Source organism: Dermacentor andersoni, chromosome 9 (genome assembly GCF_023375885.2).
Source record: "Dermacentor andersoni chromosome 9, qqDerAnde1_hic_scaffold, whole genome shotgun sequence".
Lineage (NCBI taxonomy): Eukaryota > Metazoa > Arthropoda > Arachnida > Ixodida > Ixodidae > Dermacentor > Dermacentor andersoni.
The window spans coordinates 116,437,917-116,461,929 of NC_092822.1; the positions used below are offsets into that span (position 1 = coordinate 116,437,917).

Genomic DNA, 24,013 nt, shown 5'->3' on the forward strand with positions numbered 1-24,013 from the left:
GTGGGTGCGCGCACAAGAGTTACATGCCTCGCGCGGGGCGTGACCTCTGGCTTTGATTGACAGGCGAACTCGTGCTAAACTCGTACATCGCGAAACCCCCTCCGAGTTCAACTCGGGAACATGGCGGCGGCAGCAGAAGCCTGTGTTATTGCAGCCAGCGGCAGCAAGCGTCAGTATGACCGTCTGGACCCGTTCGCGTACATGACCGCCGTGGAGTTTCAGCGTCATTTTGGCCTGTCGAAGACATCAGTGCGCTGGCTGTGTGGCGAGCTAGGCGAAGACTCGTCTGTGGAGACAGCGTGGCGGGCTTCATTCGCTCACCGTTGAAGAGCAAGTCCTCTGCGCCCTCAGTTTCTACGGGTCTGGGAGTTTTCAGGGAAGCGTCGGCGCCGAGCGTTACATTGGACGTCATCAAACTATTGTGAGTCTGTGTCAGAGTGTTATTGATGCGGCAGTGCGGAAGGGGTGGCTGGCTTTCCCGAAGACTGCGGCTGAGCGGGCATTTATAAAAAAACGCTTCTTACTTCACGGAAACATTACGAACGTAGTCGGGTGTGTCGACGCAACGTACGTAGGAATTAAGGTGCCTTCAATGTCAGCGTTACAGTGATTAGCATTGAAGCAATGTCTAGACGCACCATATTGCCAAATGTGTCACTTCTCTGTAGCCGACTTAAATTTTGTGTTTCCGACGTCACACATGCGGCGTCCTATGATACTGACTTTTTCGCTGGTTGCTGACTTTTTACCGATTGTTCTACTTGTCTATCAGGGTGCCTTCCAAATGGCTGACTTTTTTGGGGAAAGAGGTTAATGAAGTATAAATAGATAAATGGATATCACAAATTGTGTGAAGTACCCTGTGAATGCTAATCTCATCAAGAACTTGGTTTTTTTATGAGATTACTTAGTACTTAGTACAAGTTACTTAGTATGCATAATGCTGAATTTTGGTCATGCGTCATCTATCGGCCACACTATGAACCAGCAAGGCATTGCACAATAGAGAGTTTTAGAATTGGGGGCGCAAGGCACTGGGCCCCGAAGCCGCGTTGCGCCGGTTGCTCTTGGGTTTAGATGAGCAGCAGAGTTTGAGGATTGGGTCGAACGCAGACAGTGTTGGGTTGAGCGCTCGGGACGCCGCAGTGTGGAAAATAGAAAGGTGCTTGAAAAAAAAATGAACCTCTTTTCATACAAGGGAAAACGAACAGAATGCATTTTTGAGCAAAAAGAGAGAACAATAAAATGTAAGAAACGTAATCACTGAGTTAGTACCGGTTAGTGTTACGACTTAGGTGTGAAATTATAAGCCAAGCAAAGCCAATTGAAGCCAAGTGCTTTTAGTTGGTGTTTTCTTGAGACGCATTGCGAAGCTGCGAGTTCACCCGCGTAAAATGGCAAAAATCAGTCGACGTACAGCAAGTTTGCTCTGCGACCATCTTCTGTACGCTGATTTGAGTTGGGCTGACATCGAAGACCTCTTTCTACCGTTGCCAGAAGCGACTTACCGACGACATGGCCGGCGGCAGTATACGTCTCGCAAAGGATGGCTCGACGTCGGAAGTATTGAAGATGACGTCTTTCGGAGAATGTTCCGTTTTGAGAAGGCAAACATTGATGAATTGTCATCTGCTCTCTTAATTCCCGATACGATTGAGAACATTCAGGGAGTACAAGCATCCGGTAAAGAAGCTCTCCTGATTGCCCTCCGGCGACTCGCATATCCTAATAGGTGGAGCGATTTAGAAGACGTTTTCGGACGACATACCTCCGTGATGTCCAGCATAGTTGCCTCTGTCTTCGGCCACATTGAGACGACCTTCGGTCACCTCCTGTCCTTGACAAATCATCGTTGGCTGAACCTCGCCAACATCGCTCTGTTTTCCCAGGTACGTACACGCTGTTGCATTAAGGTTAAAACACGTACGTTATTACGATTAGGTTAGCGACTGTAGCCGTCGTTGGATACTGTAAAAACAATGTTTCTAACCTTAGCTTTTTGGTAAATTCACTATGAAAGATTTTGACAGACTGCCGTTAAAATGGAAGTGTACAGACGGCTTTTTACCTCGTTTCCTCTGTCAAATATGTCATACGAGATAGGAAAGTCACCTATGGTGTATGTACTTTCTTATGCATTTTCCAGTACAAGCAATTGTGACGCGCCTGTTGCCCTAGTTGTTGAAATCTTTTTAGTAGAGCAATATTGCAATAAATACTGCTGCAACAATAATCTACATTCTGAATTGCAGGCTGTGCATGATCGAGGTGCGCCTTTGACTAATTGCTGGGGTTTCGTCGATGGAACTGCCCGACCGATCTGCCGACCAAGGTACAACCAGCGAATGTACTTCTCCGGGCACAAACGGGAGCACGTTGTCAAATATCAGGCCATTATGTGTGCCAACGGCATCGTCTGCGACCTTGCCGGCCCATATTTAGTCCACAGACATGATGCAGGTAAATCAAAGGCCCCTCATTTCTTCGTTCCCAGCTGCATTGTTGACACTTTTGCGATATGATCGCCCAGAAAAATAATTACACACGTGTATTGAGTGCAGTTTCTGCGAAGCACATTTTAAGCATAACTGTTTTTGACATGCGACTCCATAAATAATACTTCGACTTTCATATTAAGGCGGTGCCTCAGTAAGAACACATTACTAACAAATGCACTGCTCCTAAATCTATCCTTCGCTTTGAAACAGCAAGGTGCAACATTCTGTGGCTCATTATGTTAATTCCTAATTGGTTCTCTTTTGCAGGAATACTTCGGGAAAGCGGGCTGTATGAGAAGCTTCTCCAGTTGATGCAGGGCAATACATTCACTATATACGGTGATCCTGCGTACCCCCTCCGCCCTCTGCTCATGCGGCCATATGCTGGTGCACGTCTGAATGAACAGCAGCAAGAATTTAATATTGCCATGAGCACTGTAAGGCAGCCAGTAGAATGGGGATTCGGCAAGACGATCAGTCTGTTTGCCTTCTTGGACTACAAAAAAAGTCAAAAAGTCTTTCTCCAGAATGTGCTACAAATGTACAAAGTAGCAACGATTTTAACCAACTGCCACACTTGCCTTTATGGCAACCAAGTGGCAATGTTCTATCACCTTCGTCCTCCTCCTCTGAAAGAATACCTTGTGTTACGTAAGAGCTGAGAGAGGAAAGCTAGTATGAATATTGTTTATTTGTCCTATTGAAGCAATAAATGAACTTTGTCTCATGTGGACTACACAGTTTGAAGTTGTAGTGTAACCAAAATGGAATTAAGTTGCTGGAGCAGGAAGGTTTCCAAATGTACAATAATCACAAATAAACATCTTTTCTGTGAAGAACCAAAACATTTAATTTCCTCTATTACCCAGCACTTCTTTCAAAACATCAAGCAGAGCATTTTGTTGTGCCATAAGCATATTTCTTTCTGCTTCGCGTTGCCTTTGTAATGCAGCACGTTCTTCTTTTTGAATCCTCATTTCTTCAGCGCGGTCTTCTACTTCCGTTCTCCATTCAGCAATATGTTGCTGTAGTTTTGCCTGCTCGTGAAGCAGTTTCCTCTTTTCCAGCTCCAGGCGCCGCTCTTCTAATGTGGCATCTCTTGCTGTCGTTGATTGTTCATACCGCAGCCTTCGCTCAATAAACGCAAGATTGCCTTCGGAAGGAGGATTGGCAGCTGTAATTGAAAGCACACAATTGTTACATATCCCTCTTCGAACAGCTCATAACAAGTATAAGACGCCCTAAGTGTGTTAACGTAAGAATTCAACTTCCCTTTAACGTTCACCCTTTGACATTGAAAGTTTACCTGCACAATATCGTGGAGCGCAATATCCCGCATGGAGTCATAAAAATGGAACTGTTCTATAAGTGCACTCATGGACTACTTTTCAAGATATGTATGGGCCAATTATGAACACATGACGAAATGACTGTTTGCTGCAGCATCAAATTATTCTGAATAACATCATAAAGGTGACCTGTCAGGCATTAAATTATGAGGGAAAAGGCTAACACTGATTTGCATAAGGCAGCACAGATATTCACTGCAGAATGCTCCACACAGAGGAAAAAATTGAGTCGCCTGCCTCTTTTCCTTTGCTGGGTGCTGCTCCTGGCGTGCATATGATTGCTTGCCTGGGTGTTCAATGGTGGGACTGTAATCCTCATTCCTCCTCGTGTCAAACTGCCTGTGTCTGGATTGGACTGTGGCCCAGGCGATTCGGTGCCATTTGGGAGGCTGACAGCTGGAGGTTGCGGCTCGCTGTCCTGGGTTAGTGGAGAGGTGGCATCTCCTTGTGGGCTGCTTGGGTTAGTGTATATTACTACACTTGGAGTACTTGGAGGCGTCACATCTACATAATTGCCACTATATATGCTATTTAGAATTTGTGACGCCTCCGTGGGCTGAAAATCTTTCATGCCTGCAAGGAGAGCGAAAGCATGATTAGCATTTCACATTGGTTTATTATTCATGTAGTCATAACTCCATAACCTTTGAATCGTTTAAGGTAAATCGTACTGGATGCAGTAGCTAAACAAACATTATATACAAACTGATAATTTGCAGGATACATGCTGCTGCTTAACAAGATTGCACAAGATGCGATTAGGTACAAGCATATTACAGCATCACACTTCTCATTCCATCTTCATTATTTGATTGAAAAACATGCATTACCGTCCTCTTCTGCAACTTGGGTATAATTAGCTGCTGCTGCCGTATTCCTTGTTTGGGCTGCAGCCAATCGCTCAAAATTCGCAGCTCTGTGGTCAGTTGGAGTCCCAGGTGGTACGTTAGGTTGCGCTCGAGCAACTACCTTTTTCAAGGCGGTTCCTCTAATAACATATCCAAATTCCTTTGCGAGGGCTAAAATTTCTGTCAGAAGCTGCTCTTTTACGGCATATTGCTCCTTGGTTTCAGACCTGCAATAACAGATAGTTAGCTTCCTATGTTTTCTGTACGTCACATAGTTTCTTTAGACTTGTTTCACTATTGTGTTAACCCTTTGGGAGTCACTGACGTAATATACGGCGCTGCGAACAAGTCTCAAATGGTCGATGCCGTTATTTACGGCAGTATCTGGATGTTTCAAATACGTGCCAATCTTTCAACTCTTTTTCTAACCCTTGGTAGTACCCTGTAGGGACGCAATAAATATTTTTCTGACGCCGTCGGCCTTGTGTTTCATTTCCCGGCGCGTCGACTACCGCTCATGTATCCGGCGTACGCGGGCGCGCGGCGATTAGTGTCGAATTCGTCTCACGGGCGGTTTCCCTTTGTTGCGCTGGCAAAAGCTGATATCTTACTGGTTTCTAATCCGTTAGAAACCATAGTGCCGTGATTACAGCTGTTCAGAGGTGGGCGCCAGCATATACAAGTTCCCTCGCCGCGGGTAGCTACACGTGGCAGGGGAAGCGGATTCGCGTTTACTCGCGCAAGATTACGGAGGCAGCATATCGAAGGCAAATAAACATTACATAAGGGCAAGCAAAGCACACAGCTAACCTGCGCCTACTGCAAGCGGAAGAAGTTGTGCAGTAAAAATGTACTTACTTTTTCAGACTTGCAGTATCTTTGTGCAAGAACTGTGCCATAAGCAACTCGCAGCGGTTGCGTATCGACCGCAGCGAAAACGTCTTGCGTGTGGCCTCTACAAGATTTTTCGCAACCTGCGGCCACAGCCTGGCGTCTTGAAACGGATTGGTTCCCAGTACTTCTCGCAATATGCAGAGGTCATCGTCTGTAGTAAAGTGCGAGCGCGCGTACGACGTCCTCGGAGCAGTCATGCTTGGCGCCTGAGAGACAACTGCTTTGGATGGCTGCGGCTCGTTCGGCTCTTTTGGCTATCTCGCGATATCTCGTCACCCGCGAGCGTGGCCCAAGACGGCTTGGGGGCCCACGCTAGCTTTCGATTTTTGGGTCTTGGGTTAACGCGAACGCAAGAACCCAAGACTGGCTTGGGTTCTGCGCATGCGCACTGGAGGCCCGCAATTTTCTTGGGTCCCCAAGCCGCTTGGGCCCCCAATTCTAAAACTCTCTAATTTGTTGCAGTGCGAGATGCGGATGTCGCGCCAAGCCGGTTGTGCCTATGCATTTATGGCAAAATGAAAATGCATTGAGAATCTTAGTGTGCTGGCTTGCATGAAGAAAATACTTCAGAGTGTTTGCTGTGTTCACTGTTGGTGCATGTGCCAGTGGTTCAGTGTATTTCTTTTGGGGGGGGGGGCAGCGTTATTCTGTATGGACAAATCGTATATTTTCGTCTCATAATAGGGCTCTAATTCTTCAGCAGTAGAACAATGAAGATCCAATGCGCTGCAGAACTCGGTGTGCGTGAAGATGTCGTGAACGACCTAGGCAACATTACATATCGGGAGAAATGTGGTGCAGATGCCAATGAAAAGTGGGTCCTTAACCCGCCATGATAAAAATAAAGATTGCAGAGCGAATAGACCTTTTGTACAACTTTAGAGCAATGATTACACAAACTGTGACATGCTCAAACGTGTAAAAGCTTGCCGCAATGCCAAAGTAGGATGAGCGATATGCAGCATATTTTGGCATTGAACATGTCTTGTAAATGCTATTTTTATTGCAAGCCTCAAGCCTCGCTGTCAGGCCTTTCCCTCCGGCACTCCCTTTACTGAAACGCAGCACTGTCTTTCTGTTGGTGTCATGATGAAGATGGTAACGGCAGCAGTAAGGCTGGTTAATGCTTGCCCCTTTGATTCCTGCGAGTTTAGTGGTACAGAATATGGCACGTGCATACACCTGTGCAGCAAAATTTTATGCTTGCGGTGATTTGTTGGAGAGCTAATTTGTGTTGGGACATTTCAAAGATGTGCGCCATTGTGCCTTAATAACTAGATCATTTGTGAGGTTGAAGACTTGTTGTATCGGTATAGAAGCTTGAAGCTGAATTGCACCACAATTCGACGGGACACAAAGAAGAGAAATACACACAGCAGAACGCTCTGCTGTGTGTGTTACTCTTCTTTGTGTGCCGTCGAATTGTTGTGCGATCCAACTTCAAATAGAGCATTGGGCCTCTTTGGTGCAGGACTGAGGAAGAGAAATACACACAGCAGAACGCACTGTTGAGTGTGTTACTCTTCGTTGTGTGCCGTCGAATTGTTGTGCGATCCAACTTCAGATAGAGCATTGGGCCTCTTTGGTGCAGGACCGAGGAAGTGTGAGCTATTTGACACCATGCCAGTGCCTTGCCACACAATTATGGAAGTCTGAAGGTTTGCAAACAAAGCTTTGCTTTCAAATCTACCTGCTCATGTATTACAAGCACTGACTGAAAGAACCATCGCACAAAAATAATGGTAAAATGAATGGCCTTTGAAAATTTGTATGTTGACACTAATGACATAATAGGTGCCACAGCAAACTCGACAGTTGTACTGGACAGAGCACTTTGTTTCCTATGTGAAGCACAAACTTTCATTACATGCTGTGCAGATAACCAAGCTCAGTTTGTTTTAATGTCGTGCACAACATTCACTGTAATCTGTTTTTGATTCTAAAGTGCCAAACACCACCTCTTTTTCAAGGATGTCATGGGAATATTTGGTGAGAACTGTTTACAGCCCCTCATAATGGAAGTGTGGCCAGCCAGCTTTGCTTGGGTGCCTTTATAGATTTCTGTTCCTGATCATTGTGTGCTATCAAGTTGGTAAAATCTATGCAACCAGTGCAAGGCATTACGTGATTCTATAGTCGGATACAACTTTAGGAGGCCGCAGAATCTGCACTTCAACGGCAGGTGAACACAAGCCTGCACCAATGGGCACACACTCTACACTGACGTCGTGCCGCTGGACGCACTAATACCCGCTCATTGGAGAGGGACTATTTCTTTAGACGTGGAGGCAATCGGCTACTGCGCTTTGGTCATCTGGGCGGAGCCTCTCCTGTCTTGTGAAGTTGTATCCGACCAGAGGATGCTGCTTTTCGTACGACACAAAAGGACAAAGTGTACAATTATTTGGCCTATGAAATGGATACATCACAAGTGAGCTATGCATGCGCTTAAGCTGTGTGAAAATTAGTACATGCAAATATATGACATTGTTAAAGAATATGTGGCATCGAACATGCATGTAATGGCACGTTTAAATCGGGGAGTGTTGCATTCATGTGCACAGTCTGTAGGTGGTAGCATTATTAAGGTCATGCCGTTTCCTGTCTTTTCATTGTGAAATACACACACCGTTCATCTTGTAGCTAATCAGCACCCACTGTATTCTTGCACATAGAAAGAACAAACAGCACAATGACGTATATGCTCCATTAGTGTCTTTTTCATTTACACGGTCCAGGTTGTCTTATGGGTTTGCCCATTTTGAAGAGACATCAAGTGCATGTTACAAGTATCCCAATATGCACAGCACAATGTTTACTGCAATAATTTTATTCATGCTCTTGAATAATAAACAAAATAATAAACTGAAAGCTCCTTTATAAGGTCTGTTCTGGGGGCTCGACTGGAAAGCAGTGAGTGCACTGATCCTACTGTTGCAGAGCAGCCCTCTGGATCTTGCCACACTCTCAAGAGCATGTGCCTGGCGCTCGCCTACTGCCACCAGGCAGTTGAGTGCCTCCAGCAGCAGAATGTATCGCTGCAAAAAAAGTGGATTGTTGGAATGAATCAACCGCATATAAACCATTATTTACAAATAAAAATGCTCATTGCACTATTGGTACTAACTGCCCTTGACCGTGGAAGCCTTTAGTGTATGCATAATAAAACAATTCGTCGGGACAACATTGCTTTATTTTTCATAACGGGTTGTATTTTTCAGAACCAATTGCAATGTTTATTAGTGTGCCAACAGCTGACGTGTCCTCGAAACTTCACGAGTCTCTACTGTCAGCACCACAAACCTATTTTTGTTCACTGCAAAATCAATGGTGCTCCCTACAATCCCGTCTTATGCGAGCTGATTGCATCCTATGCCTACAAACATCATATTTTTGTCCCATTACGCAATTTTCTACCATCCTCTGCTGCAGTTCTCTCTCCTTGACATCCATTCTGTCACGCTTATGTAATCACCTGTTATAAATTCGCAAGAAGTGATTGAAGATGTGCATGGCCTGCCCACCGATTCCATTTTTTTTCCTTAATCTCAACTAGCATATCAGTTGCCACGGTTTACTACGCCACTGTCTTCCTGCCTTAATGCTATCTTCAACAATTTTTGTTACTTCGCTTTCTGCACAGTCCTCGATTTCTCAAGTTTCTTTGTTAACCTCCAGGTTTATGTCCCATATTGCATAACCGGTACAATGCAGCGATTCTAAACATTTTTCAAGGATATCGGTAACGTGGCGATCACGATTCGGTAATGCCTCCCATGTGCTGTTCAACGCATGAAATTTTTGTATAAGTTTCCTGCTTTATATCAGTACCTGCTATTGATATTTCACCTGCATAAAGATACTCTTCCATAGATTCTGCGGGCTGAATGTCACTGATGAACTTCTGTTATATCACTAAGTTAGTGAACGTTAACTTTATATTTTCCATATTATCGCGGGCCCACGTACATGTAAAAGCACGAACACTCATTGGCTCTCAATGCCTTTTTTAAACTGCAGGACATTCAGTTCGTTACTACGAAAGTGACTTAATGTGATGTGATACCTTTATTTGGAATCCGGCGATTGGGAGGCCCGGGCCTGGGGCCGCCTAGATGGCCACTGGGAGCTGCTGCTCCCGTGCGGCTTCCTTGGCTCGCTGGACGGCCCAAAGTTGGTCTTGGAGTTCTGAGCTGAGCAGCACGGCCGACCACCGCGCCCGTAGATTTTCTGGGGAGACTGCCATTTTATTTTGGTATATTTCGCAACCGCACAACATGTGTTGAAGGGTGGCTCTGACAGACTTGCAGAGCTTGCACATATCGCTCTCGTATATATCGGGGTAGAAAGTTTTTAGTTGCACGGGACTGTTACTGTTTGTAGTCGACTCCAAGTAACGGACTCAGCTCTGTTCAGTTTAGTGTGAGGCGGTGGTAATACTCGCCTCCGATTTTGATAGAATTTGGTAATATCGCTAAATCTTGTTATTATATCTTTTTCTCTCCAGATTTCCTCCTCCGCGTTCTCCTGACCGGTGGAAGTCACTCTTTGCTCAGCTCGGCGAGTGAGACCTCGAGCTTCGCGGTGTGCTACCTCGTTGAGGTTGGTTGCGGGAATGTCTGGAGTCGTATGCGCTGGGAACCAGAGCAATTGCCTGCCGTTCTTCTCTGCACTGGAGAACTTTGCTTCATTGACTCTGATGATGTGCCATGCCTCAGGAGAGATCCTACCTTTTGCATAATTTCTAATGGCCGCTTGAGAATCACTAATGATGTACTGAGCATTCGTGGAGACCAATGCTAGTGCAATGGCTACCTCCTCTGCGGTCTCCGTCACTGTGCTGGTTGCGAGATCCATCGTCGGCACTACCTCCTTGTCGCATCGTAGCTATATCGGCTGTCTTCCTTTTGCCCACACTATGCAATATTCGTGACGCTCGCAGTCACGCAGAGTGGAGGAACTCAGCGCACTCACAGAAGCAGCACCGGATAAGTTGTTTGTTCAGGATTGTGCCGTGAACAGTAAGTACGCGTTGCGATCTGTAAAAATCGCCTAAGCTATTCGCAGTTTTTCGGGGTGCACGGAAAGATTGCTCACGGAGGAACAGAACTATCCAAGAAATAGCGGTCATCGTCGAGCCTGATCACTACGTCGCGCACTGCAAGCTCGTTTTACGAGTTTGTTTACACTGGGCCTCTTCGATGTTTAGCCGCCGTGCTCGCCCGATGAATGCATGTGATGGTGATGAGGCCACCACAGCGTTCCCTCGTGGTATAATGCGAAGCGTACTAAATTACAAATTAGTTGAATACACATTCAGTGTACATCTTGAAAGCTTTAAAATGCTTTTAAACCACGTTAAACTAACTAATAATATTGTATTAAATGCATTTGTTTTATAACTCGCTTGTGCGTGTATTGCACTCGGTGGAACGACAAACAAGTGAAAGAAGGCGCGACCATGCACCAACGGTATGATCACGTGAGCCCCAGTTTGTCGACCGCCCAGAAGGCAACGCCCAAGGAATGATAGCCACCCAGAGTGAATCTAGATAAACCAATGAAACTGGAGGCTTCTCGAAAGATAAACTGTGTCTCGGTACCATTTGTGCTTTCATCTTGGGGTGTCGCCAGAGCTCGTGAAGATCCCGAGTTTCGCCAAACTCGGCGCATCCTGCATAGCACCCCAGATATTTGATTGATTGTACAACTTCAATAATACAGGAATTAAGCACAATATATCCAGGTAGCACGACATTCATATTTCTTGGATGAAAGAGCAAGGCTTTGGTTTTTGCGGAGTTGATTGTTAGACCGTTTTCGAGTGACCACTGGTGTACTTTTGACAGCACACTGTTAGCACGTAAGAACAGGTCATTCAGGAATTTGGATGAAAAAAGAAGTGTGGTGTCATTGGCATACATAATGTGCATTGTGCCAGAATTAATGTTAATAAAGTCGTTGACGAAAATATTGAACAAAAAGGAGGGCCCAAGATGCTTCCTTGTGGGACACCTACACGAACAGGAAGGACACTGGATGATAACACAATTACATGCACAAATTGCTTTCTGTGACTCAAGTAAGATTGAAGTAAGCTGAGGGCAATGGCTCGGGTGCCATAATAAGTTAGTTTACGAACCAAAAGTTTATGATCAATAGAATCGAAGGCTTTAGTTAAGTCGAGAAAAAAACACACAAGGTTAATAAACGTGGCTCAAAATGTTCAAGGATTAGTTCTTTCTGCTTAAAGAGTGCTAGTTCAGTCGACATGAATCTGCGGAAAGCGTGTTGATGTGGGGTTAGTAAGTTCTGTTTGTCAAGAAAACAAGCTAACCTACAAAATATTATCTTCTCTAGTCCTTTGGGAAAAAATCGGAAGTATGGAAATGGGTATGTAGTTCGAAATATGTGTTTTATCACCTTTTTTGAAAATGGGGAGCAACTTTGCCACCTGCATTATTTTTAAGAATTGGCCTTGGAAGAGACAGATATTATAGATATGAGCGAGAACAGGTGAAATAATATCAAGCACGTCATGTATCCCGGATGCGCAGTTATGTCACACGACAGGAGCAAATGGTTTTGCACCCCTTCAGCAGAGGGCGCATTGAGTTTAAGAAGTGCGAATTCTAAACCATAAAGCTATTCACTACAGGTTGAGTTTTGAATGTTTTTCTGAGGCAACAGGGAAGGGGAGGAAGGTTGTGCACACCTTGAGCGCGCGTGCGTGCGCACTTGTATTTGCGTGAGCGCGCGTGTTTATGTCTTTCTATTTGCATATGCGTGCGCACGAGTGCGTGTATGCGTGCGCGAGCACACGCGTCTTTGTGTGTGCGTGCAGTTCTGTGTGCGTACGTGCATGCGTGCATTTTTGTGCTTGTGTGCATGCGTGGGCGCGTGTAAATGTGCACGCGGCCGAGCATTTGTCGTGTCTTTTTGTGTTTGCGTTTGTGTCAGCGTGTGCGCGCGTGCGTGCGTGTGTGTGTGAGCGAGCGAGAGAGCTAGCGAGCATTACCAAGCTTACATCTACTTTGCGGATGAAGGGGACATAGAGTTTATTTAAATCCATATTGACATCTACGAGACAAGAACAAATGCCATTGCATTTATAGCAACATCTCTTTCTAAAAGAATATAATGCGTTTTTACGCGCCAAAACCAATTTCTGATTATGAGGCACGCTGTAGTGGTGGACTCCGGAACTTTGGACCACCTGGGGTTCTTTAACGTGCACCTAAATATAAGTCCGCAGGTGTTTTCACATTTCGCCCCCATGAAAATGCGGGCGCCGTGGCCGGGATTTGATCCCGCGACCTCGTGCTTAGCAGCCCAACGCCATAATCATTAAGCAACCATGGCGGGTATTTCTAAAAGCGAAATCAATGCAAAAAAGAAAAGAAAACGCAGTTCCCTTCCACTCTGTGATCAAGTGTGACCAGTGAAGGTGTGTATGCGGGCCACTTAATGGCGAACTGCAACTCCGCCGCGGGTCGGCGTGCTATTCCACTATCTTCGCGATTTTGTTCTGCACGCGGACATGACAGTGGGGAAAGCAGCCCTTAAGAGGAAGCTTTAGCTCGGGCCCCACTCTGATGCCACCTATTGAAATACATGTAAAACGCAAAAACGATTCTCTGAAATAATCCCTCGACCGATTTTAATGAAATGCGTTGCTTTTGAAAGAGAAAGATTAGATAGGAGCTCCCGAGCTAAATAGCCCGGGTGCTCCTATCTAAATACATGCAGAACGAGAATTCGTTTTTCTCAGCAAGGCACTGCACCAAATTTGAGGAGGTTTGTTGCATTTAAAAGAAAAACTTAACATTTAGTGACTTTCGGTTTCGCATTCTTGATTTAGGTCATCATTTGTTGATTAAAAATTTACAAACATCGTAAATTTTCAGAAAACAAAACATCAAGTTTACAACTTTGTCTTTCGGCAATGAAAAATGATATCATTTTGTGCATTGCATCTAACCGTGCATCTGAAGCGGACAATATTCAGATATTACAAATCAAAAATGATTTCAAATCATGATGAAATCAAATGATCATTACAATCCAAAAAATTTACTAATATGGAAGTACAGCTTTAGCAGAACCCTTGTACACAACGTAACGTACGCTTTGAATAATCCAGTGGATGCCGTTTACAGATGCGCTATATCTGTTCTTGATGCAAGCCTATTAATTTGTAAACTTCGTGCTTCTATTTTTTCTGAATATGTAAAAATTCTTTCAACAAATTCGGGCCGTGACTAGAAATTCCACTGCCAACAGTCACTAGAATTCGTCTTTCTCCTTCAAATGCAACAAATTTCATTGTAATCGGCCCAGGGCTTATTTCAGAAAAGTGTTTCGGCGTTTTACGTCTATTTTAATAGGCCGTGTCGGAGTTGGGTCCGAGTTAAATGTCCATCTTAACGACTTCGCTGTATAAAAAAAACGAATACCGCCGTCCCAGATTTCGTCATGATGGCCCCGTCACCATCCGCACGGCTCCGTGAGCAACGCCCAAGCTGTTCCCTCTCGTTATTTGACTTCCCTTGCCTTGAGGTCGTTGTCTTGATGTCTGTGTCGTTACTTCCCTTGTCTTTGGCTTGATGCCAGCGACGCGCTAAATTTGCAGCCTCATTGCGTCATGCATCCCTTCTGCGACCAAGCAACTTTCGGCGGCACATGTTCGCTGCTTTGTTGAGAGTAAAGCTTTAAATTGCTTGCCTTCGAAAAAACTGCGTGAATAAAAATCGAAAACGGACTGCCCACAAGGAACATGCTCACGGGCCCATACTATTGATGACATCATCACAAAAGGCTAGGTTCAGCCAGGTTGACTTTAAAAGTTTGCAAGGATTGACTGACGAACTAGTTATGTACTATGACAGAAAGGACAGCTCTTCAAGTTGTTAGCGCAATGTGTGTGTGGTTCTTTCTTTGTGTCCCGTCTTGAAGCGCTGTTATTTCTGTGACTACAGACGTTCTTTTTCTGCGTCAGTTACGCTTTCCAAGAACGTTTACTTGGAAATTTTTTGTTCTCATGGCTCTTACAGGAGCATGTTTAATCAGAATTTCTGCGCTCAGCTGGATAATCTCGAGGACGGGCTCCAAACTGCTCCTTTCCTTTAGCCTCCTAAGATGAATCATTGAAAATTGTTTTAACATAGCTTTCTTAATTACGCACAAAACTTATTAACTTGCTCTGCAACCAGAGCTTACAAATCTGAACACTCAAATGGTAAAATAACGTCATTAATACTTGTATTGGCTTAGTACTTTGGTGCAGTTAAATGCAGCCGGTATATTGATGGTACTGTGGGCTTCTTATCTAGCAAGCTGAAAGCTTGGATAGGTTAACTTGGCGCAAACCAACCTCATGAGCTTAACACATGTGCCCAATCATGTACTCTTGTATTTTATAAACGATTCTCCTACATTATACAAGAAGCACCTCAGCGCTATGGTTCATCACACAAGGTGTGCTAGAACATTTAGCACGCTCCCGATTAGATTTCAGAGCGTTGATGGCATCAGGCTCTATTTCCTGGCATCATCATGAATAAAAACAGGTGGCTGGTGGAAAGCATTGAATAGAGTTTCAATACTTTATAACGTATGAATCAGGGTGGATAGGTACGTTAGAACGAAAAATACTGAAATATTAAGATCAGGATTTTGCTGCGTATATTTTGGCTGTGTAATGTTAAGATCTAAAGAAAATATACCGTGATTTTGTGACAATTAATGCTGACATGACAAATTTGCTCCGACACAGTACCCTCGGTGGAACTGCCCATGGTCAGAAGGAACACTGCAACAAGCGATATCATCACACCCAAAATGGCGGTAAAGTCCGCAACCAAAGTAGAAAGCAGAAATGGAGAAGGCAAATAAGCGAGAACCAGCCGAAAGGCACCAAGCGCAAACGAGCAATCAAGGCAAGCTTATATTCTGGCAATGGAATTGTCGCGGGTTCCGCCACAAGAAACCGGTCCTGCAACAACACATCAGACACACTACATACAAGCTGGACATCATACTCATTCAAGAGACCAACACCGACACACCCACACTTCCGGCATATGAACCAATTGCCGTTCCACCCACAAAAGCCTGCAGCGGCGTAGCGACGTTTGCCAGTAACAGGCTGGCGTGGGCCCAAATTGACAGAAGTAATCCGGACAGCAAATGCGAGCACCTGTTCATCGATGTCTTTCCCAAAGGCAAAAAGGCCAAGAGCATACAAGCACTCAACACGTACAGCAGCCCGAACCACAGAACGCAAAGTTTCAGAAGACTGTTGAAGAAGGCCAGGGATAAAGCCGGGGACAACTCGCTGATTATTGCCGGAGATTTCAACGCCCCAAACGTAGAATGGGGCTACGGCGTCACCAGCGCCAAAGGCCGAAATCTTGCCACCGATGCGGAAGAGATGGGGCTCAATCTGATCATGTCCGCTCTCTACCCCACCAGGATGGGCAACTCGGTCTCGAGGGACACCACCTCACGTTCGTCCTCAACACCGAGGGGGCCACCTGGCATAATACCGGTGACGACCTCAGCAGCGACCATTACATTGTGGAAACATCAATAGCAATCGCCTTGAAACCGCTACGAAAATGGAGATACACGGATTGGGATGCGTTTAGACAGGTAAGAAAGGAACGTACCGACAAGCACGCTACACTAGAACAATGGACGCAAGAACTCATGGAGGTCGCCCGCAACGCGACCAAAGAAAACGAAACAGATTTCCAAACAATCGGGATGGACGCTAAGCTCGCTCACATGTTGGAAGCGAAAATATCCATATTGCAGAGATGGCGTACCCATAGACTCAATAAAATACTTAGGAAAAAGGTCGCACTACTGAACAAGGACATTGAGCGCCACTGTGTGGTACTCTCCAACCAACAATGGGACGAAGTATGCGCAAAGGCCGATGGCAGCATGACATCGGGAAATACCTGGAACTTGCTCAAATACCTTCTTAACAAAGGTCAAACAAGGAGCTCGCAGACCAAGGCAGCTGACAAGATAGCGAAACGCGAACCTAAAAACTCCAACGAGCAGGAATTTAAGGCACGACTTGCCGAGAGATACATGCCACTCTCGAGCAGCCACGAAAACGAGGCCGAGGCACCCGGTTCCCCATACACGGGCACGGACAACCCCGACCTCGACGAACCCTTCACTCTGGAAGAAACCAGGACCGTCCTTCCAAAGCTGAATGGCGCATCGGCCCCAGGTTCGAATGGTATTAGTAACAAGGGCCTTCGTAACTTGGACGAGCGGAACAAATCAATCAGGTCGGGGCTTCCGGTAGGGTCCCGCCGGAATAGAAGAACGCCACCACGGTTCTCATCCCAAAGCCCAACAAGCCCTCGGGCGTCGAGAACCTCGGACCCATATCACTCACGTCGTGAGTGGGTAAGGCTGTGGATCACGCCGTTCAGAACAGTCTCCAGATTCCTCGAAAACAAGAGACTGTTACCACACACCCTCATCTGATTTAGACCTTGTCTATCAACTCCATGATTTTTATCAAGCACCAAATAATTGATGACCCCATTAGAAACGCCAAGGTCATCCTCGGATTGGATCTTGAGAAAGCGTTCGATAACCTCTCTCACCAATACATTGTGGACACCATTTCCGACCTCAACCTAGGAGCTAGATTCCACGCGTAGGTCAAGTCATTCTTGAATAACAGGACGGCTATGCTCCGATTTGCCGACCTCTCCACGGAGACACTCTCGCTGGGGAGCAGGGGCACCTCCCTAGGCTCGGTCATCTCCCCTATGTTTTTCAACCTTACCATGGCGGGACTTGCTGAGAAACTCGGACAGATCCACGGGCTCGAGCACACCATATACACAGATGACATCACCATGAGGGCCTCCAAAGGAACCCCGGGCATGGTGCAGGACATCTTTCAAGAAGCAGTGAATACCGTAAAAGAATTTATAGTTCTCACAGGACTCAGATGCTCGCCTACCAAATCGGAGCTGCTCGTACGTAGACCCACGCAGAAGGGCCGCAGGCCATACTCGTCAGACTTCGATTATAATCAAGAAATTACCGTACGAACCAATTCGGGACACGCCATACCGTGCGTCGACAAAATCAGAGTCCTGGGTATGATCGTAGAGACTAAAGACGTCAATGCCTGTACGGTTCAGAAGCTCATCACCAAGACCAACAACGCTATCGGGCTCATCAGAAGAATTGCAAGTAGACACAGGGGCCTCAACGAACATAATCTCATCAAGCTCATACACGCTTTCGTCACCTGTTCCTACGCATACGTTGCGGCAATGCTCAATTGGCCATGATCCGAAAGAGACAGACTTAATGCCCAAATCAAAAAGGTCAACAAGCAAGCCCTCGGCATTCCGACGAGCACCAGCAACGAGAAGCTGGAGCGCCTGGGCATGCACAACACCCTGGAAATAATTGCCGAAGCCCAGCAGCGCGCCCAGCTTGCTAGGCTTTCGACGACGCCTCCGGGGCGCACGATCCTAGGGAAGCTAGGCTTTGCTCAAGGAAACATAGAAAAAGACTTTGCGGACCTCCCACGGGACATCCGTGCCAAGATCACGGTCCAACCTGTACCCAGAAACGTACACCCCGAAAACAACAAGGGCAGACGACAAGCGAGAGGACAATTCCACCTTAAGCAAGCCTTGGCGAACCGCGAACGCTCAGTTTTTGTGGACGCGGCTGCATACGCGGGAAACAAAGCTTTCGCAGTGGCGGTTGTGGACGGCCGCGTATCCACAAGAGATGCAGCCACGGTAATTGCAAGGAAGCCTGAACAGGCCGAACAGGTTGCGATCGCTGTTGCGCTCACCGACGACAATCTTTGCCATATCTACAACGACTCCATAGCCACTATCAGAGCTTTCCAAAAGGGCACGGTCTGCGCACTTGCTCTCAGAATTGTTAAAAAGAAAGAGATTAAGAAACACGTCATATACTGGTTCCCGGCACACTTAGGACCAAAGATCGGCGACATCCCCAACCTTAACGAGGCGGCACAGGAGGCTGCGCGCGCGCTTACAGACCGCGCGGCTTCACCCGACCGCTCGGAGAACAAGGACGCCCCCACTACATACAATGAAATCACTAAACACTACTACCTACAACGTAGAGAGTATAGCACGCCACACCGCACGCTCACTCGAGCTCGAGCCGTTACACTCAGAATGCTACAAACAGACACATACCCCACGCAAAATAGACTACACCAATAAATGCCTGAGCTCTACGACAAGCCTTATTGCACCAATTCCAATACATCTCTTAACGTCTATCATTTACTCTGGCCGTGCTTTGAAGCTCACATAAACTGCGAACAGGAAAAGCGCAAGTTTGAAGAAGCGATCCGGAGCGAAGAACTCGCTCCCCAACTCTGGGCCGTCCAGCCGGTCCACGACAACGCCAGGAAACACAACCTCCCGGTTCCGTCGTGGGAGACGCCCACTCCATGAGAGCCCAAAGCTCTCGTGGCCTGCAGGACCTCCAATAAAGTTGATTTCCTTCCTTCCTTGAGTTTCCGTGCACAAGTTCACCCACAATAAACCAGTTGGATTAGTATGCTTCATTGAAGAGTGCTACATTTCTGGTAGAGGCGCGGGGTACGATTTTGAGTCCCCAGTTCGTAAGAGAGCGGAGCACTGACCCTCCGCAATTGGAATCCAGAGAACTAACTCCAGTACACCCGCGCACAAGCGGCTGCCTGCGAGGAGACCCGCCCGAGTTCGCACTGCCTGTTGCTGCAGCAGTGCAGGCAATAGTTACGAGCGACGGTGAAAGCATGACCAGCCAGGTGGCATCGTCTCAGCTCATCGTGTACCCACCACGCACGCCCGAGTCCTTCCACGGCAATACGTTCGAAGATGTGGAAGGCTGGTGAGAAAACGTCGAGCGAGTCGCGGATTTCAACGGCTGGGACGAGGCAAGGAAGCTTCGCAACGTGTACTTCGTGTTAGAAGAGTCAGCGAGGACATGGTACGTGAATCATGAAGCGCCGCTATCTTTATGGGAAGAATTTCTGAGACAGTTGCTTGCCGTGTATGCCAGCACCGATCGGCGAGAGAAGGCAGAGCATGCTCTCCAGATCTCCAAGCCTAAAACCAGCGCACTAACGAGAGTGCTCGTAACTGGCATGTGGAAAGCTCTCTGCGGCTTTACAAGGTAATATTACATGAACTCTAAGCAGCAAGTGCTATGTATTTTTACCCATCAACTTACTTATTGGACCGACACCCCTAAATGCTTAAAAGGTTCCTCCGTTTGACGTACGCTTGGAAAACTTGTCGCACAAGGACCAAGAACAGCGGATGCCCTGTTGCACGAAGTGCACGAACAGCGCACAAATCGTAAAAACCGCGCGAGCGCTTCCGAAACTCCGTGCATACACATCACACGCGCCACAACTCGGCGTCGGCCGAGTTCTAGGCCGTGCAGGGTGGAGACCGGCACCAGCCAGTGCCTGAATGAGCACCAGACGTGAGCACCCCCGTGAGCACCAGACGGGCAAGCATCTAGGGGTGACCCTTTGAGAGATCAGAATCCAGAGAGACATCAGGTTTTGGGAGCGCAACGAACAGGTGCCGTCCGTGAGACAAAACCGAAACTGACCGCCGCGCTCCCTCACACGAACGGATGCACGAGTGGTCGTTGAAGCGTGTCGCGTTTTGTCCCGTTTTCACCCGTGGAAAGAAAACTAAGAGACTATGGAGCAAATAAAAAAAAATACTTGTATTCACACAGGGTGGAAGCACTTGCTCGACAGCAAGCAGTTGAAAAAGTGACGGGTTTTTGAAATATATAAGGGCGCCGTAAATATACGGCTTCGACCATTTGGGACTTGTTTCGCGGCGTCGCATAATATTATATTATAGATATTTAAAATAATAGCTTCAAGACTATTACAAAATGGTCCATGTGGAACGTCCCATATGCCCGTATGATCGAATCGTTTTATGTGGGAGCATACCGGGTTATTATTCAGTATTCCGTAAGATACTTTGGTCCCTTTCCTACTCTGATACACTTCCGCAGTCAGCCACTACTTTCTGAACTTATGCATGCAGTTCAATTTTACACAACTGGTCTCGAGAGCTACAAGTATCGTTCCTTTACATCTAACCTGTTAGATTTAATTCTTACCACAGCTCCTAACCTTTTACATGGTATTACTTGCATGCCCGGGTTGTGCGACCACTGCCTTATTCACTTCGAAAGAATAGTCCATACTACGAAGTTAACAGTGTCAAGACAATTAGAGACTATGTGAGAGGCGACTCCGCATCAATTAACACAGAACTTGCACTTTTCATTGAAAGCTGAATGGCTATCTTCTTTGAGAGAACAGTTGATCAAAATTGTGCATTATTTAGGAATACAATCGTGTCCCTAGTTGATAAATACGTCCTATTACGCCTTATTACGACAAATTCCCGATCACCGTGGTTCACCGTCGCCCTGAAACGACTTTTGAATCGGAATAAACGCTTTTTTCTCTTTGTAAAACGTGTTAACGCTTTGGAACATTGGTTCGCATTCAGCGATGTTCTCCGAACTCATCGATTAGCTATCAAAGAAGCCTATCATGTCTTTCTGTATGACACACTGCCTTCTTTCCTTTCCATTAAGCTATCTAAATTCTGGAGCATTATAAGACCTAAACATCGACATGTCATTCAGATTTCTGATATTGCTGGCAATACTATGACAAGTCATGAACGTTGTGTTGCCTTAAACGTCGCCTTTGCCAACTCGTTTTCTGATTGTTCTTGTGATGTGGTGCCAGAAGTGCTTAAGCGGGATTTTTTCCCCATGGACTCCATTGTGATTGATTTTACGAGTATTGTGACGTTGATCCAGGGCCTGAAGTTTTCGTCCAGTAGAGGTTTTGACAACATTAACTCAATTTTTTTTAAATATACGCCTGCTTATACCAGCGTATACTTAGCGCACCTTTTTACCCAATCTGCTGAACATTCCACAATGCCGGCTGAGTGAAAGGTAGCGAGGATGGCTCCACTCTCCAAACAAGGTAATCCGAATTCTCCTTTAAATTACTAAGAGCGGTTCGGCAGCCGTGTCAACAGCACGACATGGTAAACCACCGTTTTTTTCGCCTCTGTAGGTGGGCCAGCGGCCAATTTTTTACTGTTTCTAGTTAGAATATTGCGGCTGCTGAACTGCTCTCTGTTGCCGTGTTACACCCATGTTTGATGTGCGCATTTCGTTGATGTACAGTTGATATTTTGCTTTGCATCATGGAAAGTGGAAAAGGTGACGCTCTCGAACAATACACTAAGTCTATTGGAGACAAACCACCTAGATCTATAAAGGAGGTTGCTAAGACTATGGTGGAAATGACCGCGAAATTGGTGGAAGTTTTGTCAGAAGTAAAAGCAGAAATAAAAAATATCGATCAATCAAACAATAGCATAAAAGCAGAGCTCAAATCAGTTGCAGCTTCAATGGGCTTTATCAATAGTAACTTTGAAGAGTTCAAGCAAGAAATTGTAAACCTTCGACAAGAACTTTCTCCGGTGCAGAAGAAAAGCCTGATTTGTCAAACAGAAAACAAGCGGCTGAACAAAGAACTTAAAGAAACACGACGGCAACTGACTGAATTGAAACAGTGCAGTCGTAGAAATAATCTTGAATTGAAAGGCATCCCCTGCACTGAAAATGACGTTCTTCACGAAACTATGCAAAAAATGGCAACATTTTTGAATGTTGATCTTTTTGATGGAAACATTGATGCCATTCAAAGTGTGCGCACAAAGGGCGATGGACCAGCCAATGTTGTTGTCAGGTTTAATTCGCGCCGAAAGCGTGAGATGATCCTACAAGCCACAAGAAAAAAAAGACCAACAACAGCAATGCATGGTGCGGAAAAAGCTCAACCGCTCTAAGTGAACGAACATCTATGCCCCGAAATAAGGCACTACTCGCCAAGGCCTTTCAAATGAAGCAAGAGCAAAAGTGGAAATTCACCTGGGTATCGGATGGCAAATTACTTATGCAGAAGACAGATGATTCTAGGCAGGCACGTACGCAGGATTTTTTTTTTCAGGGGCAGACCCAACCCAAGGTAACTTTTCTATACAAATGAGGGGGAGGGTAGTTTTACTAGTACAAATGTGAATAATGCCCACCATTTGCCATAAAGACGCGTAAAGCCTAAGAAGAGAATTGAAATAACGCGTATGTCACAGGTACGCCTGTGCGATACACCTCTTCTTTACTTGGCAAGCAAAGAACCACATCAAATGGACGCGCGCATGAAATATGCGCAGGAAGAACCTTGCCAAGAACCGGTTAACAAGCGAAAGTGCAAAATAGGGATTTCTAGTAGCGGTTTTTGCGGAACTATCACATTTCTTTTGAATCCCTAGTTTACTGCTCTACGAAGTACCAATATCGACTCCTGTTGTTATTTGGGAAGTTGCGTAACGATGCGTGGACACCAGTCCCGTGCAACCGCGCAGAGTGCAGGACGCTGCGGTTCTAGACTTACTGCGCCCACCTGGAAGTTTTGAAAGACACCCCCATTAGCATAGCAGGGAAGTGGCTACGTCAGGCGGCTCGATTAATAACTTTAGAAGCATCATTCAAAACACACGGAATTATTCTCCACTTCCGGCAGCGTTTTCTCTACTTCCTTTTTAAATAAAAAGATGTTGATCCACGAAAATTTTCATAAACAATTTTCGCTTTTCCTCCCTGTTTGGCTGTTGCCTTGGCTTTCTCCCTTAGCAGATCCCTTAATTTCTCATCTCCTTGCGACTCTTTTTTCCAGCTGCCAATTTTGCACGACAAGTGCTGTACAGTTTAGGGAAGAACCAGACGAGGTAACGGGTGACAGTCATATTGCTTATGGTTTGAACGGTTATTGCAGGGTTTGATTATGGACGCTCTTTCGCAATATTCTGTTTTCAACCTTATCTAACCTATATCGCAGGTATATGGTTCCAGGGATCTGCCAGCGTCGTGGCGAGCCGTCACTCGAGGAAATAATGAAGCAAAAGGAAAAGTTAAACGCAACTGGCGTTTTCTCCGCCCACAACTCGTTCCACGAGCATACCGACCAGCTGACTATGAACCGAGTCCCATTCCTGGCCCCTGGATCAGTCTAAACAAAGAAGGTTCAATTACCGAAGCAACAACCACGCGCGTGATCGTTGAATAGATAGTACCATAAAGATTGTGTTGGGCCTTCTAAATAAAATAAAATATTATAACTAAAATAATGAACTACACCCTGCCTGCTGTAATAGATGGTGACAGAAAGTGAGAGTGGCATAAAGGAGAGATGCCTCGACGTGCACCAGATATGGTGACAACTTAATTCATCTTGAGTTAATCGCACGGGCACGAAATCGATGATAAAACTGAC

The 24,013-nt window shown here is 45.9% G+C and overlaps 1 protein-coding gene across 1 annotated transcript; it reads left to right on the top strand.

Annotated features, from left to right (window-relative positions):
- The first annotated feature begins 1,476 nt into the window (after nt 1-1,476).
- Nucleotides 1,477-23,472, top strand: LOC140213351 (uncharacterized). The gene is made up of 6 exons (XM_072284600.1): nt 1,477-1,889; nt 2,253-2,460; nt 2,766-3,149; nt 15,702-16,097; nt 16,589-16,837; nt 23,417-23,472. Exons 1-6 carry the CDS (start codon nt 1,590-1,592, stop codon nt 23,470-23,472), a joined length of 1,593 nt encoding a protein of 530 aa, XP_072140701.1. The 5' UTR covers nt 1,477-1,589.
- Nucleotides 23,473-24,013: the final 541 nt, after the last annotated feature.

Coding starts and splice junctions, on each gene's coding strand:
- LOC140213351 (XM_072284600.1), top strand. CDS start 1,590: ATGTTCCGTTTTGAGAAGGCAAACATTGATGAATTGTCATCTGCTCTC. Junction 1,890..2,252: donor ACATCGCTCTGTTTTCCCAG/GTACGTACACGC, acceptor TCTGAATTGCAG/GCTGTGCATGATCGAGGTGC. Junction 16,098..16,588: donor CTCGAGGGACACCACCTCAC/GTTCGTCCTCAA, acceptor TTCTTAACAAAG/GTCAAACAAGGAGCTCGCAG.